Source organism: Moschus berezovskii, chromosome 15 (assembly GCF_049115385.1).
Source record: "Moschus berezovskii isolate FMDL1 chromosome 15, NW_MosBer_1.0, whole genome shotgun sequence".
Classification (NCBI taxonomy): domain Eukaryota; kingdom Metazoa; phylum Chordata; class Mammalia; order Artiodactyla; family Moschidae; genus Moschus; species Moschus berezovskii.
In genome coordinates, this window is record NC_142474.1 from 6,055,326 (window position 1) to 6,069,983 (window position 14,658).

Below are 14,658 nucleotides of genomic sequence, written 5' to 3' on the forward strand. Positions count from 1 at the left end.
AAACAAGGGAAGACAACGCCGGTGGAGCTGGCGATGGCCCGCGTGTTGCTGGCAGCAAGGGAAAGCAGAGTGAGAACACTGCATCTCCAGGCCTGGCCCCAGCCCAGAGCCCCTCCTCTCGGCCCCACTTAGCCGTGACGGGTGGCTGCACAGGCTGACGTTTCCGGGTAATTCCTCTCCCATCGACTTATGGCTTATTTTTAGTTTTCTCTCAGAACGGTAAAATGTCCTTGCAGGCAGAGGCTGGCAAGGGATGGGGTGGGTTTAGTCAGCAGCTGGGGCCCCGTCAGGGTCTAATAACATATTTATGGGCAGTGACTTGGAGCTCCAAACTGTCCCCAGAATCCCTTATGGAAATGGCCTCCGTCAGCAGAACTGGATGCTGGCCTGGGGGCTTGAGTGGCAGCAAGTCTGGGGAACAGCCTCTGGCAGTGCCAGGAGAACTGGGAAGGAGTTGGGGTTGGGATATCCTCTAAGGTTGAGTTGTTGGCAGCATCCGCAATTCAGGCCAGTAGAAGACCCTTCGAGATCTTGAGTCTTGAGAGCAGGGCCAAGAGGTTGAATAGCTCAGCAGTTTGGGGCAGACTCTGTGACCAACCTCCCTGAACTTGGATCCTGAATCTCTGCCAGTTCCTGGAAAGTCAGATCCTTAACTTCTTGGTGCCTTGGTTTAGAGAGTGAAAGTGAAGTTGCTCAGCCGTGTCTGACTCTTTGCGACCCCATGGACTGTAGCCCACCAGGCTCCTCCATCCATGGAATTTTCCAGGCAAGAGTACTAGAGTGGGTTGCCATTTCCTTCTCCAGGGGATTTTCCTGACCCAGGGATCGAATCCCGGTCTCCCGCATTGCGGGCAGACACTTTACAGTCTGAGCCACCAGGGAAGCTCAGTTTGCTGCTCTCTAAAACAGAGACAGAAAGACTTTCCTCAAGGCGTTGTGGGGAGGCTGAAAGGAAGTGATCCTAGTAAAGTTCTGTAACAGTGCTTAGCTGATAGCCAGAGCTCGATAACTGTATTCAAGGGACTTCCCTGGTGGTCCAGTGGCTAGGACTCTGCACTCCCAGTGCTGGGGGCCTAGGTTCGATCCCTGGTCAGGAAACTAGATCCCATATGCTGCAACTAGGAGTTCCTTATTGCAACTCAAATGTCCAATGTGCCAGAACTAAATATCCTGCATGCCGGAGTGAAGACCTGGTGCAGCCACATAAATAGATAGATAAATACAATTTTTTAAAAGTCATTAAAAAAATTCAAGAAGTATTTAGTGTGCAGCCACCCATGTGCCAGACACCATTCTAGATGGTGGGAATAGAGCAGTGAGCGGAACAAAGATCCCTGCCCTTAAGGAGCTGAGATTCTGGTGAGAGAAGACAGTGAATAAGCATGGAAAATGTATTACAGATAATGAGTTCTCTGGATAAAGCAGGGAAAGGGAGAGGAGAAGGGCTGCTTTCTGAATGGTCAAGGAAAGCCTCACCAGGAGGGTGGCATCCAAGCAGAAATCCAAAGGCAGTGGGGACATGAGCCGCAGCTGTGTAGGATGGGCGGTGAAGACAGTAACTGCAGAGGCCCTGAGCTGGGGGCGAGGGTGACACGGCAGGGAGGTGGCAGATGCCAGACCAGGGAGGGCCCTGCAGGCCACGGGGAGGACTTCCAGCTTCTCCTCTGCAATGGGAACCTTTAAAGGCTCTGAGCAGAGGAGGGACATGGCCTGCCTTCTGCTGTAGAGGGGGTCATTCTGGCTGCGTTGCTGAGAACAGACTGTAGTAGGTGGGAAGTGAAGGCAGGGAGACCAGAGAGGAAGTCTGCAGACGCTCTGCCAACGGGAGATCACCATCGTGGGGGCGCTGCACCGTGACGATGAAAAGCAGAAGCGGTGTTTCAGGTCAGCCAGACTCGGGTGGAATGCCAGCTCTGCCCACTGACTGGCTGTGCGACCCTGAACAGGTCGCTTCAGTGTCACCATCTGAAAAGAGGAGGTCAGGGTAATAAGAATAACAGCTGTGCACAGAACTGGCTTTTCCCCTTCGGTAGTTTGACCTTGAGAGAGCTTTAGGTTATACGAGAGGCACAAAGATAGTACAGAGAGTTCCCGAATACCCTTCACCCAGCTGCCCCCAGTGTCAGCCTCTCACAGAACCACAGCGCATGTGGGGAAACTAAGCAGTCAGCACTGCTGACTAGTCTTTGAAAGTCCGTACTTCGTTCAGATATCCCCAGTTTTTCCACTCATGTCCCTTTTCTCTTCCAGGGTCCAATCCAGGACCAACTTTGCACGCATTCTTTCATTCCCTTAGAAAAAAATTTTTAATGCCCCCCCCCCGGCAAAATGAAAAGAAATGTTATCTGTGATCTCCCCCACCCCTCAGCCCTGCGCTCTCTTGAGCCCCAGATGGCCTTGCCCCGGGGGCGGCAGGAAAGGCCACCAGCAGCTCCTGGCAGCCCCTCCTCCCGGCGGCGGCGGGCTGCGCTCTTGAATTCCAGCGCAGATCCTAAGTCTGGTGCCACCGGTCCAGCCCAGGTCACCCGTCCCCTCTGAGTCCATCACTCACTGACTGACTGGACCAGGCCGGCTCCTATGACCACACTGAGGTCTGGAGGGGGTTTGTTCAGCCCCAGGCAGTCCACACAGACTTTAAGTGAAGTGGAGGCGGTTCTCCGAAGGAAAATGGGCTGAGGAGCGATGCGGCGCAGGCACGCTGCCGGCCAGCCCCGCTCGTGTTGACGAGCAGTGCGGCGGGGAGGCCACAAGGTGGCGCACGTGAGTCACCGCGCACCGGGTCTGGCCCCCATGGAGCGCCCCCTGGAGGTCAGCTCCCGGGTGACGTTCACAGAAAAGGTAGAACAGGGCGCGGACGCTGCGGGAGGTGGACTTTGCTGTGGGCGGGAATGAGATGAGACCAGAAGTGTCCTCCTGGGTGAGCTGAGGCAAGGCCCCACGGGAGAACACTCACCTTCCAGGGTAGTAGTGTAAAGATCTCAAGGTTGTGCGATCAGACACACGGAGACACACGCACACTCACACCTCTGTGCAGCTGGGTAGAAGGCAGTGTTTGTCACCTTCCTAACTCGCCATAGCTTCCTCCAGAAAGCAGTTGACTGAGCAGCCTCCTGTCCCAGTCCTGCTTTGTAGTTAATGAGCGGTGGCCCCCATCTGACCACCTGGACAAGATAAAAGGGCCTTGGCACTGAGTTAACCCAGAGCTGAATTATTTATCACCTACATTCCACCAGCTGTTCAAGTGATGGACAGCAAGTGACCTTGCTTATCTCAGCTGGACCTGAGGTGCCGGAGGAAACCTCAGAGAGAGTCCAGGGTCCCCGTGGGTTCTCAGCCTGAGGGAGGGGCCTGGTGAGAGGGAGAGACCATTTCTGAGCTCAGCCTGAGGAGGGAGTCCTTTATACTCCTTGTGGCCACCCCACGAGTGAGCATGTTTTTACTCCCGTTTTACCAAGAGGGAGGTTCTGAAACCCAGAGAGGGGAGGGGCTTGTACAGAGTCACAGGAAGTGGGCAGCCGGGATTTGCACAGTTCTGCCTGGTCTTGGCCCTGGTCCAGGGCTCTGCCAGCCCCCTTTCAGGCCTCCTTGGAGGCCCCCAGCCCAAAGGGACACAAATAATTTATTCAACAAATATCATTGAGCCCCCACTATATGCTGGGCAGCGGGCAGGACTTGGACGTGCTTAGATTTCCTTTTCAGTTAAAGGTGGGGTGATACCGGCGCCTGCTGGATGAGGGAACCTGGCACCTCTGAATTCACGGCAGCTAAAGAGAAAGAAAGTCCATCCCGCTGTCACTGACGCCCCTCCCAGCTTCTGTCCCAGAGGCAACCTCAGCTGCCAGGTTCTAGAGTCTCTTTCCAGAGCTGGTCTGTGCTTTTCATATATATATATCCCTCTTTAAATACACACAAGTGGTAGCACACTGAGCCCCCGTCCTGCAGCTTGCTTCGGTGCATCTTGGCTCTAGTCACACATTTGAATGCACAGTCAGTTCCTTTTTAACCACTTCTGGTGTCATCATCCTGCGGCTGGATCATCGTTTATCTCACTGGTCTCCTGTTGCTAGATAAGGAGGTTGCTCCCAGTCTTTTGCTGTTACATCAGCACTGTGATAAATATCCTTGTGGAAACGTCCTTTTGTCCACGTGCAGTTGTGTCTGTAATAGAATTGCTGGGTAAACATGACATTTGATGACGAAATATTCCATTATGAAGATTGGATAGGAGAGTCATTTATGGTCGATGAAAATCTTCCTCTGAATCAAGGTTCATTTGTATTCCATCCATGTCTGGAGTTCACTTAAGGGTACCCCATACATATTTAGCCACATGCTGAATACCTGAGTGTAACTCAGCCAAGGATGCAGTCTTGGAGCAAGAGGTTTTTATCCATTTTCCTAATTACCTAACTCCTGAGAAGTTTTACATAATTTTTGTTCAGGAAACAAATAGCTTTCATGATCACCATTGGTTATTGCTGCTTTGCTATATCCACATACGATACTCAAATATTTGAAAGCAAACATTCAGATATTGTACCAGTTCCCTATTGTTGCATGACAACTGACCACAAAAACTCAGTGGCATGCCCTGATGAGTGTTTATTTAACTCACCGGTCTGTGGGGCTGCTAGGAGTCAGCTGGTCTAGACTGGGCTCAACTGGATAGCTCAGCTCTGCTCCGCGTTTCTTGGCCTCCTCTTGGGATCTTGCCATCGCCAGGCAAGTGGAAATGCACAAGGCCTCTTAATGCCTGTGTTCAGTCAGTTCTACCTCATTCTGTTGGCCAAAACACATCACATGGCTGAGCCCGAATCCATGGGACCAGGAAACACATCCTGCCCCTTTAATGGGAGGAAGTACAGAGTCACATGGTAAGAGGCATGGATGTAAGGAAGCATGGGGCATTGGGGCTAAGGATGCATCCATCCTCAGATTTAACAATAATCTTTGTTTTTAAAATCTTTTCTTGAATTTATTACAATATTGCTTCTGTCTTATGTTTTGGTTTTTTGCTGGCAAGGCATGTGGAATCTTAGCTTCCTAACCAGGGATCAAACCCATACCCCCTGCACTGGAAGGTGAAATCTTAACCACTGGCCTGCCAGGGAAGTCCCAACAGAAACCTTAATTAATACATTGTGTTCTTATTACCAACATTTTCACTGATTCAGTTCTGTTCAGTTCAGTCGCTCAGGCATGCCCGACTCTTTGTGACCCCATGGACTGCAGCAAGCCAGGCTGCCCTGTCCATCACCAACTCCTGGAGCTTGCTCAGACTCATGTCCATCGAGTCAGTGATGCCATCCAACCATCTCATCTTCTGTTGTCCCCTTCTCCTGCCTTCAGTCTTTCCCAGCATCAGGGTCTTTTCCAGTGAGTCCGTTCTTCACATCAGGTGGTCAAAGTATTGGAGTTTCAGCATCAGTCCTTCCAATGAATATTCAGGACTGATTTCCTTTAGGATGGACTAGTTGGATCTCCTTGCAGTCCAAGGGACTCTCAAGAGTCTTCTCCAACACCATAGTTCAAAAGCATCAGTTCTTTGGTGCTTAGCTTTCTTTATAGTCCAACTCTCACATCCATACGTGACTACTGGAAAAACCATAGCTTGGACTAGATGGACCTTTGTCAGCAAAGTAACGTTTCTGCATTTTATTATGTTGTCTATGTTGGTCATAGCTTTTCTTCCAGGGAGCAAGCATCTTTTAATTTCATGGCTGCAGTCACCATCTGCAGTGATTTTGGAGCCCCCCAAAATAAAGTCTGTCACTGTTTCCATTGTTTGCCTATCTATTTGCCATGAAGTGATAGGACTGGATGCCACGATCTTAGTTTTTTGAAAGTTGAATTTTAAGCGACTTTTTCACTCTTCTCTTTCACTTTCATCAAGAGGTGCTTTAGTTAGTCTTCCCTTTCTGCCATAAGGGTGGTGTCATCTGCCTATCTGAGGTTATTGATATTTCTCCCGGAAATCTTGATTCCCCCCTGTGGTTCATCCAGTGCAAAATTTCTCATGCTGTATTCTGCATAGAAGTTAAATAAGCAGGGTGACAATATACAGCTTTCATGTACTCATTTCCCAATTTGGAACCAGTCCGTTGTTCCATGTCTGGTTCTAACTGTTGCTTCTTGACCTGCATACAGATTTCTCAAGAGGCAGGTAAGGTGGTCTGGTTAGCTACAGAGATTCACTGAAATCACTGTGAATAGTTCACTGATTAGCTGCAGAGATTACCTGTGTGACCTCAGCACAGTCATTTTGCTCAAGGTCAGGGACACCAAGAACGGCCTTGAAGTAGGCAGGGGGCTATGCCAAAACCACAGAGCAGCTGAAGGTAGACGGGGGTCATCCGGGGGGTTGGGTGGGAACCCAGGATTCCCAACCCCTGTACCTGGGCCAGAGCTGTGTCCATGGCACAGACCAATCAACCATCACCCCAGCTTTGCCCTCTGGGGCTTCTTCTCATTGCAGGGGAACATGGGTCCTGCCGCCTTCTGGCTCCTGCTTTTTCTCCTCAAGAACCCTGAGGCCCTGGCCGCCGTCCGTGGAGAGCTAGAGACTGTCCTTTTGGGAGCAGAGCAGCCCATTTCACAGATGACCACCCTCCCACAGAAAGTTTTGGACAGCATGCCTGTGCTGGGTGAGAAACCCTCCAAGAGAGCCCCAAAGACCTGGTGTCATGGGCAACCCCCAAGCCCATCCTCCCCATGATGGGTTCCTATCAGTTCCTCTGACCTAAGGCGCCCCTGGGCCTCCTATCTTCACAGACCTAGTGTCTCCACACCCCGGTCTTCACCACCTGAGTCTCATGGTCTAGTGGCAGGCTTTTGTTTGCAGAAAACCTAACTTAAAGCGGCTGAAGCAGAAAAGGGATTTCATTGGGGGCAGGTAACTAAAAAGTCTAGAGGGACTAGCTCCAGGCCCAGGTAGATCCAGCTGGTTTAACGACACCCTCAGGTCTCAGTCTCTCGGTCCTCAGCTCCATTTTCTGCTCCAGCCTCGAGCTGGCAAGATGGCCGCCAGTGGCGCCGAGTTGCCTGCCGGGGGAGGGTGTGCGTCCCTGCCACGTTCCTATCCGAAGTCCCAGGAATGGCTCTCATTGGCTCTCTTCAGGTCATGTGCCCATCCGGAGCCAATCGTGAGGTCCAGAGCTTTGGGCTGCTCTGATTAGCCAGTCGCAGCGCAATCCCAGGTGTTGGGTGTGGAATGCACAGCCCAATCCCTGAGGATGGTAGCGGGGTGGTCCCCGCGAGAAAACAGGGAGCTGTCTTCGGACGGAGGACGCCTGTTGGGCAGGCAGACATAACCCTGCTGTCTCTCCAGCCGTCTCTGATATGAGCCTGGCTCCCGCCTTCCCACGCAGCTTCTTTTAGGATCAGACCCAGAACTTCATGTCCGAGGTCTCTGCGGCAAGTGCCTCTCGTCACGCGGCCGGTTTTGGCCTGGCTTTGTGATGGCGGGAGAGCCACGCACCCTCTCTCGGTCTCTGCACCTGCCTCTGTCAGATGAGGGCCAGGGGGTGGCATTTCAGTGGTGGCGGGGACGCCGCTGACCGCTCCCGCCTTGACCCTGCCCCGTGCAGACAGCGTGCTGAGCGAGAGCCTCAGGCTCACCGCCGCGCCCTTCATCACCCGCGAGGTCGTGGCCGACCTGGCCTTGCCCATGGCGGATGGGCGGGAATTCAGCCTGCGACGTGGGGACCGCCTCCTCCTCTTTCCCTTCCTGAGTCCCCAGAAGGACCCGGAGATCTACACAGACCCGGAGGTAAAAGGCATCCCGGGGGTCGTAGGGGGAAATGAGTGGCTTCGCGTTCTGCCCAGCCTCAGCGGCAGCACGTTGGGCTCTTTATTTGCCGTGGATCCTTGCCCAGATTCCTGTCACCTCTGTGTGTCTGTGTCCTCACCTGTGAAATGGACCTCATAATAGCATCTACTGCCATGGGGTTGTCAGGAAGATTACATGTGTTAAACCTCTTCACAGCACCTGGTACACACTAAGCACCTTGCAAGGGCCAGCTGACCAATTTTTCCTATTTTTAGCATCTTATAATGTTAGCTTCTTAACGCTTTTCCTTCTCCCTAGATTTCGAAATGTGGCAGACTTTCACGATTTCTAAGTTTTGGATGTTTACTGTGTGCCATGTTCTGTACTGTATATGCAGGCACCCCACCGCCTATCCATCCATGCATGCGTGCATCCACCATCCGTCTGTCCCTGCATCCATCCTTCCATGCATGCATCCATCCTCCGTCCATCCGCCATCCATCTCTGCATCCACCCACCATCCATCCACCGTCCATCCACGCATCCATCCATCCATGTGGCAATCATCAGCTCACTCTCCCATCTGTCTGTCCACTGGTCCAGTCACCTATCCTTCCACCCACTCTGTACAAAAAGCCCCGTGCTCAAATACACTCTTCACGTTACCACTCTGCAATGTAACCGGAGGAACCTGGCATTCTCCTTTGCAAAAATAATTTTAATTTCGTTTATTTTAAATTGTTTTATATTTAAAATGATATATACTTTAAGACAGAAATATAGGCATATATATATTTACAAATAAAAATCTATCTTCATTCCCCTTCCTCTCCAGTTCCTCAGGGTTCCGTGGTTGGGAGCGTGTCCTTTAGATATATATGTCTTTTTACAGACACGCAACATGCTCACACTTATGTGAATAAGTACATGTTTATATAGTCACAGAATCACACAGTATTCTGACACTTTCTTTTTTCGCCCAACAACCAGTCTTAAAAGTTCTTTCCAATGTCAGCACACACAGACCAAGCTCAGGCTTATCATTAGCTGCTGTCATTTTTAGCCGGTCCCCATCAGTTGAGCTTTACATTTTTTCCACTGTTTCTCTCTTATAAACAAGACTGTGATAAACATCTTCAGACATTTTTCTCCATACTTCTCTATTTTGGGGATGGAATCAGAAAGGGACCTTCTTCCTGTTTCAGGTATTTAAATACAACCGATTCCTGAACCCTGATGGATCAGAGAAGAAAGACTTTTACAAAGATGGGAAGCGACTCAAGAACTACAGCCTGCCGTGGGGAGCAGGGCACAACCAGTGTCTGGGGAAGGGCTATGCCATCAACAGCATCAAACAGTGAGTTCCGGGCACTGGGAGCCAAGGCCCATAAATTCTCTTCCCTGGATCCCATGCGCTTTGGCCCTCAGATAACAAACCAGGGGTATGACTTCCGCCTGTCCTTCTGTTCAGCTGGGTAACCTCTGCCTCTGTTTCCGCAACTGTACAATAGGGGTACTGATCATCTTACATCCCAAGGGTGTCAGGATGAGTAAATGGGACCTTTCTAGGTACTTCAGCCACTGCCTGGCTCATTGTAGGCTTTTAATACAAGTTATGATTGTAATTACTACTATTACCACTTTAATGTGCAGGCATTATGCTAGTGAATGGGCACATTGCATTAACCTTTGGCCTCAGTTTTCGCAGCAGTAAAATGGAGATCATTTACAGTTGGTTCCACTCTAAAACTTCCAGTGCATTCTTGAAAATCCCTGTGCTGTGGGAAACCACACAATAAAAACCACAGGGCTGTGGTGGAGATAGAAACCTCATCAATGACACAAAAAGATACCTGGAAAATATGGTAGCACAGGTTTATCGTTGTTCAGTCGCTCAGTTGTGTGGCCTCTTTGCGACCCCATGGACTGCAGCACGCTAGGCTTCCCTGTTCATCTCCAACTCCCGGAGCTCACTCAAACTCATGTCCATCAAGTCGTTGATGCCATCCAACCATCTCATCCTCTGTCGTCCCCTTCTCCTCCCGCCTTCAATCTTTCCCAGCATATCAGGGTCTTTTCCAGTGAGTCAGTTCTTCACATCAGGTGACCAAAGTACTGGAGTTTCAGCTTCAGCATCAGTCTTCCAATGAATATTCAGGGTTGATTTTCTTTAGGACTGACTTGAGGGCCCTACCACAGGTTTACACATGTTAAATGGAATAAATAGAAGCACGTAAGTGGTACAATAAATATGGTGCTTTACTTGGGCAACGACCTGACACTTGCCATGGAATTGGGCATTGGATGGAGCTACGAGTCACACTGAAGCCTGGGAGCGGGGTTATCTGAGGTTGGACGCCTGATGGGGATGGTGTGACTCACCACCCACCTGGTGTCCTGAGGTCGCTGGGGGACAGAGTTTAGGTGTGTGCGTTTTATGAATTCCTGCTCAGCTTCATTCAGCGGAGTGCAGTTTTTCATTCTCTTAGTGCTTCTTGCGGATGAAGTGACCACAGGCAGATGTGAAATTTGCGTCACGCTTCATTCGCGCCCTGATGGATAAATCCCACTGGCACGAATTCTTGTGTTCAAAACAAGTGTTACCGCAGAACTGACTGTTGTTCCTACTCCAGAAAGGTTTTGGACAGATGAAAGAGATAATGGATACGAAATGCTTAGCAAAGTGTCTGGCACGTAGAGTTCAGTAAGTTAGCCAATCTGTTATTTTTGTCTCAGTTCATCATCATGATAACTGACTCTACAGGTCAAAGCATTCCTCAAGGTCAGGCACCTGGTGAATGAAGGTGCGGGTACAGACCCCCCCAACACACTGGTATAAACTCACCCTCTGCCACTCTACAGCTTCAGAGCTGGAAGGAACACAGCCCACCCCTTTGACCCTCTTTGATCAGATGGGGAAACTGAGGCCCAGAGTGGGAAGGAAACCTGACAGGGGTCACACACCCATAAGAGGCAGGGCCCAAGTCTGCTCCTAGCTCCCCTGCCCAGAGCGCTGACATTGCTCTGTCCTCATCTTCCCTCTTTTTCACTCATCTTCCCTGCTGTGTGTTGTGCCAGCGCTGGGCACCTGGGTGGCAGTGGGGGCGGGGTGATGGTAGGGCCCAGAGGAGTAGAGGATCAGGCTGACCCTAGCTAACACAGGCAGTGGTAAGATCCGGCTGGTGGAACCAGTTCACACTGCAGGGCGGGGGTGGGTGGGCTGCCACCCCTTTTATGGGCCCAGTGATGGCATCATCCCCCGGTTCGTGTACTTGTCAGAACCGCATTCCAAGCGATGGCCATGCCTGCTGTGCGTCCTGCTCTCCCAGCGTCCCCACGGCTGTCTGGAGGAGGGGTGCCCGCTTCTGATCTCACGAAGGCAGCTGTGGTTTAGCAGCAGCCCAGACCAGGGCAGACAGTTGGGGTTCCGGGAGTTTGCTGGGCCTGGGGTGAGGATGGTGGGAAGAATCAGGAAGGGTCAGTGTCCGTATTAACCAGGAGAAGCTCAGTTTTGCTGCTGTGGCAAATGACCCCCAAGTCGACCCCCAAGCTTGTACAGGTTTGGTTCCCACTCATACAGCGTCAACTGTGGGTTTGGGGGGTGCTCTTCCCCCTCATGCAGGGCTTGGGGGCCAGGTTCTTCCCATCTTCCAGCCCCATCATCTCCACATGAAGCCCAGGCAGCCGAGAGAGCTGGAGAGCGGGCACTGGTTCTGAAATGCTTTGGTTGGAGTTGACACACGTCACGCCCACCCACAGCCTGTCAGACAGGCCTCGGAAGTGCGTGGCCTTTGTGCTCTGCTCGCTCACCCTCCTTTAACAGTTTCCAAGTGAGAGCTGGGGTCAGACCAGGAGGAAGCCCTTGCTTTCCTGCCTGACTCTGAACAGACGCCCCCCTTCCCCCTCACGCCTCCGACACCTCCTCTCTCCAGATTCGTGTTCCTTGTGCTGATGCAGTTTGACCTGGAGCTGACCACCCCAGACGTGGACATCCCCGAGTTTGACCTCAGCAGGTATGGCTTCGGGCTGATGCAGCCAGAACACGATGTGCCCGTCCGTTACCGCATCCGGCCATGAGCTCCACACGCCCAGCCTACCCCCTCACCCAACTTCCTGTGCCCGCGTCCAGCCCGGATGCCGGGCTTTGAACATCCAATGCTGCCAGCATTACCCCTTCCTGCTGTTTTTCACAAGACTGTGCTGGGGGCAGTGGGGAGGGACAGGGGGAAGAAGGAGAGTGAAGAAAAGACCAGAAGCTGCACAGATTATCTGCGGCAAAGTTCCAGCATGAGACTCTTTCTGCCCCCAGCTCCCCCCTTTATGAAATGCACTAAAGCTACAGGTGCATGTACTCAGTCGCTCAGTCATGTCTGACTCTTTGTGGCCCCATGGACTGTAGTCTGCCAGGCTCCTCTGTCCCCAGAAATGTTCCAGGCAATACTGGAGTGGGTTGCCATTTCCTGCTCCAGGGGATCTTCCCAACCCAGGGATCGAACCTGCATCTCTTGCATCGCCAGCATTGGCAGGTGGATTCTTTATACTGCGCCACCTAAAGCTGCAGCAGACAGGGCAAACTAAGAGACCTCCTCACTGCTCTGTCCCCAACCCCCAAGGGACTGCCATCCAATGCCCTGGGTGTGGTCCAGGCGATAACGAGTCAAAGCAGACACTGGCCATAAAAAGGCCATTCAGGGCCTAGCAGTACATATAAACTCTGTCCCTGAACTGTTATTAAACTACCTAAAGCCAAAGAGTCTCTTAGCATATTCGCTTTCCTGGGTGCCCTCTTCACTGGACACCTCCTCCATCTCTCCGTTCACACTGATCCTTGAGAAAACGCAGGAGGGTTTCCTGAGGCTGGGGCTTCCACCGGCTGGGGGTGGGGGTGGGGGCGGCCTCTGGATGCTGGGCTCCGGGGAGCAGGCTTCTCAGCGTTGAGTTCTGGGCTCCACATGGGATGGGCTCTCCCGGCGCTGGGACTCAGGCAGGGAATTAGCAGGACACAGCCCGGACCGGGTGGCCCCTGTGAAAGCAAGCAGCCTGGACTCCTGAGGCTAGTGGAGCCAAACAAGAGGAGACCTTGGTTTCCTCCATTCTAGCTCAGGAGCTCCAGCTCTGGGCCCCATCCAGATTGCAGGCCTGTTTCGTTTGGCCCACATTTATAGAAAATACGGTAGTGTTACCTTGTCATCTTTGGAAGAGTTGATTGAAAATGTCCAACTTCTCTTGAAGACCTGAAAGATCTGTCCACACTGGGCCCGTGTTCCCAAGGGCCGCCATTAGCCAGAGCTGAGTAGCAGCTGTCTGCCTTATCTGGAGCCCATGCGCTCTGGTCCACCAGCATTTCTCCTTGGTCTGCTTTTCCATTCACAGTACCTCCTGTCCCCTGAAGGCACTGAGGTTTGAGAGCCCTGTTCCTACTCTTAGAGATGGTATTGCAGGAGGCGGCAGGATCCTGCTGATGGATTGTTTCTCAGACCAACAGTCCTTCCTGTCCTGGATGTGCGCCACCCTTTGATCAAACAGATCAGTGATGACAACTTGCCTTTGAATTTAAGGGGAAAAAAAAACAACAGATCAAAGAGAAAAATTGCCTGGAAGCCGTTATTAGGATGATAAGTATTCCTGTTGATATTAGGTCCTGCTTATTGAAGACCCTCTAAATGCCTGTGACAGGACCAGTTTCTATTTTGACAGCATCTCTGGGAAGAGAGGATGGTTACTCTCTCTTTATAGATGAGGAAATGGGCTTCAGAGAGGTGAAGTGACTTGCCCAGGGTCACAGAGCTTACAAGCTGATAGAATGTCACAAACAGATGTACTCTCCCAGCAGCAAATGCTAGATGGGCAGCTCTGTGCTCCTTGAGCTCAGAGGGGTGGTGGAGGGGCAGTTCTGTTTGGCATCAGACAGCAGGCAGAGCCAGAGGCACCCATGGGTGGATGCATCTCATGAGATGCAGACACACATACACACACATACCTAGGTTTCTGTAGCTTTATTTGGAGGGATAAGAGAAGACCTGAGATCTCTGAATGTTCTGGGGTCTAGTCTCTTCTCAGAGAGGCACCGGGGCTTGGGGGCTTCCCTGGCCCCCAGCCTCCAGGCGGCCCCAGGATTCCCAGACAGTTTTTGTGATTGGCAGGAGGCAGGATATCCCCAGGGAAACCCATCTTCACGCCTGGGTGACCCCTGCTGCCGCCTGCTTCTTAACTCTGCAGGAAATCAGAGCTGGCAGCCTCCTGTGGGAGGAGGAGCTGGTTTCCATGGCAACCCTCAGCTGCCTCATCCTGACTTGGAGGGGAAGGAAGGAGGCCGTCAGAAATAGCTCTGGGAAGATCTCTGGCGCGTGGCTTCTACCCTGATGTGCTCGGGAAAAGCCCTCTGATTATCCCCTTCCACATCAGGGCTGCTTTGTCGCTGAGACTAGATTCTCACCCATGTTCAAAAAACAACCTGTTCCCTTTAAAGGGGACACCTCCTTGGAGCCACAATCATTAGGAAGAGACAATTCTCCCACCAGGCAGCCCCAGCTGGTATCAGAGATATTGAAGTACAGCTTGGGAGAACGTGCTTTGAACCCAACTTTGTTTTCATCTTTTTTATTTTTTTCCTTTCTTCTTCTAAAAATACCGAGGTCGGAAATACCCGGACGTTGACCTAATGGAGTGTTTCTGTACCACCATCATGATTATTATTTTTTGCTGTATTTTGTATTGTTGTTTACCAGTTTATTTCCTTTAAATGGTCTCATGTTTTAAAACTTAAATTTGTTTAAAAAGGGAGCTTTTTTCCCACTGCTGAGGTAACTGACAACATGTATCACTTGCTGCCAAAAATAGAAAGTGACTGTGAAAGATAAATCTGCTGGGGAGGGGTCCCCTGCGCTGGT

The 14,658-nt window shown here is 51.5% G+C and overlaps 1 protein-coding gene across 1 annotated transcript in view; it reads left to right on the forward strand.

Moving 5' to 3' along the window:
* The window catches only part of PTGIS (prostaglandin I2 synthase), a 46,712-nt gene extending 32,916 nt beyond the window's left edge, over positions 1 to 13,796 (forward strand). Inside the window, exons 7-10 of the mRNA XM_055393311.2 lie at positions 6,476 to 6,644; positions 7,587 to 7,768; positions 8,974 to 9,125; positions 11,701 to 13,796. Of these exons, the coding sequence (XP_055249286.2) occupies positions 6,476 to 6,644; positions 7,587 to 7,768; positions 8,974 to 9,125; positions 11,701 to 11,845 (648 nt within the window). The 3' untranslated portion in view covers positions 11,846 to 13,796. The remainder of the gene's footprint in view (positions 1 to 6,475; positions 6,645 to 7,586; positions 7,769 to 8,973; positions 9,126 to 11,700) is intronic.
* Positions 13,797 to 14,658: the final 862 nt, after the last annotated feature.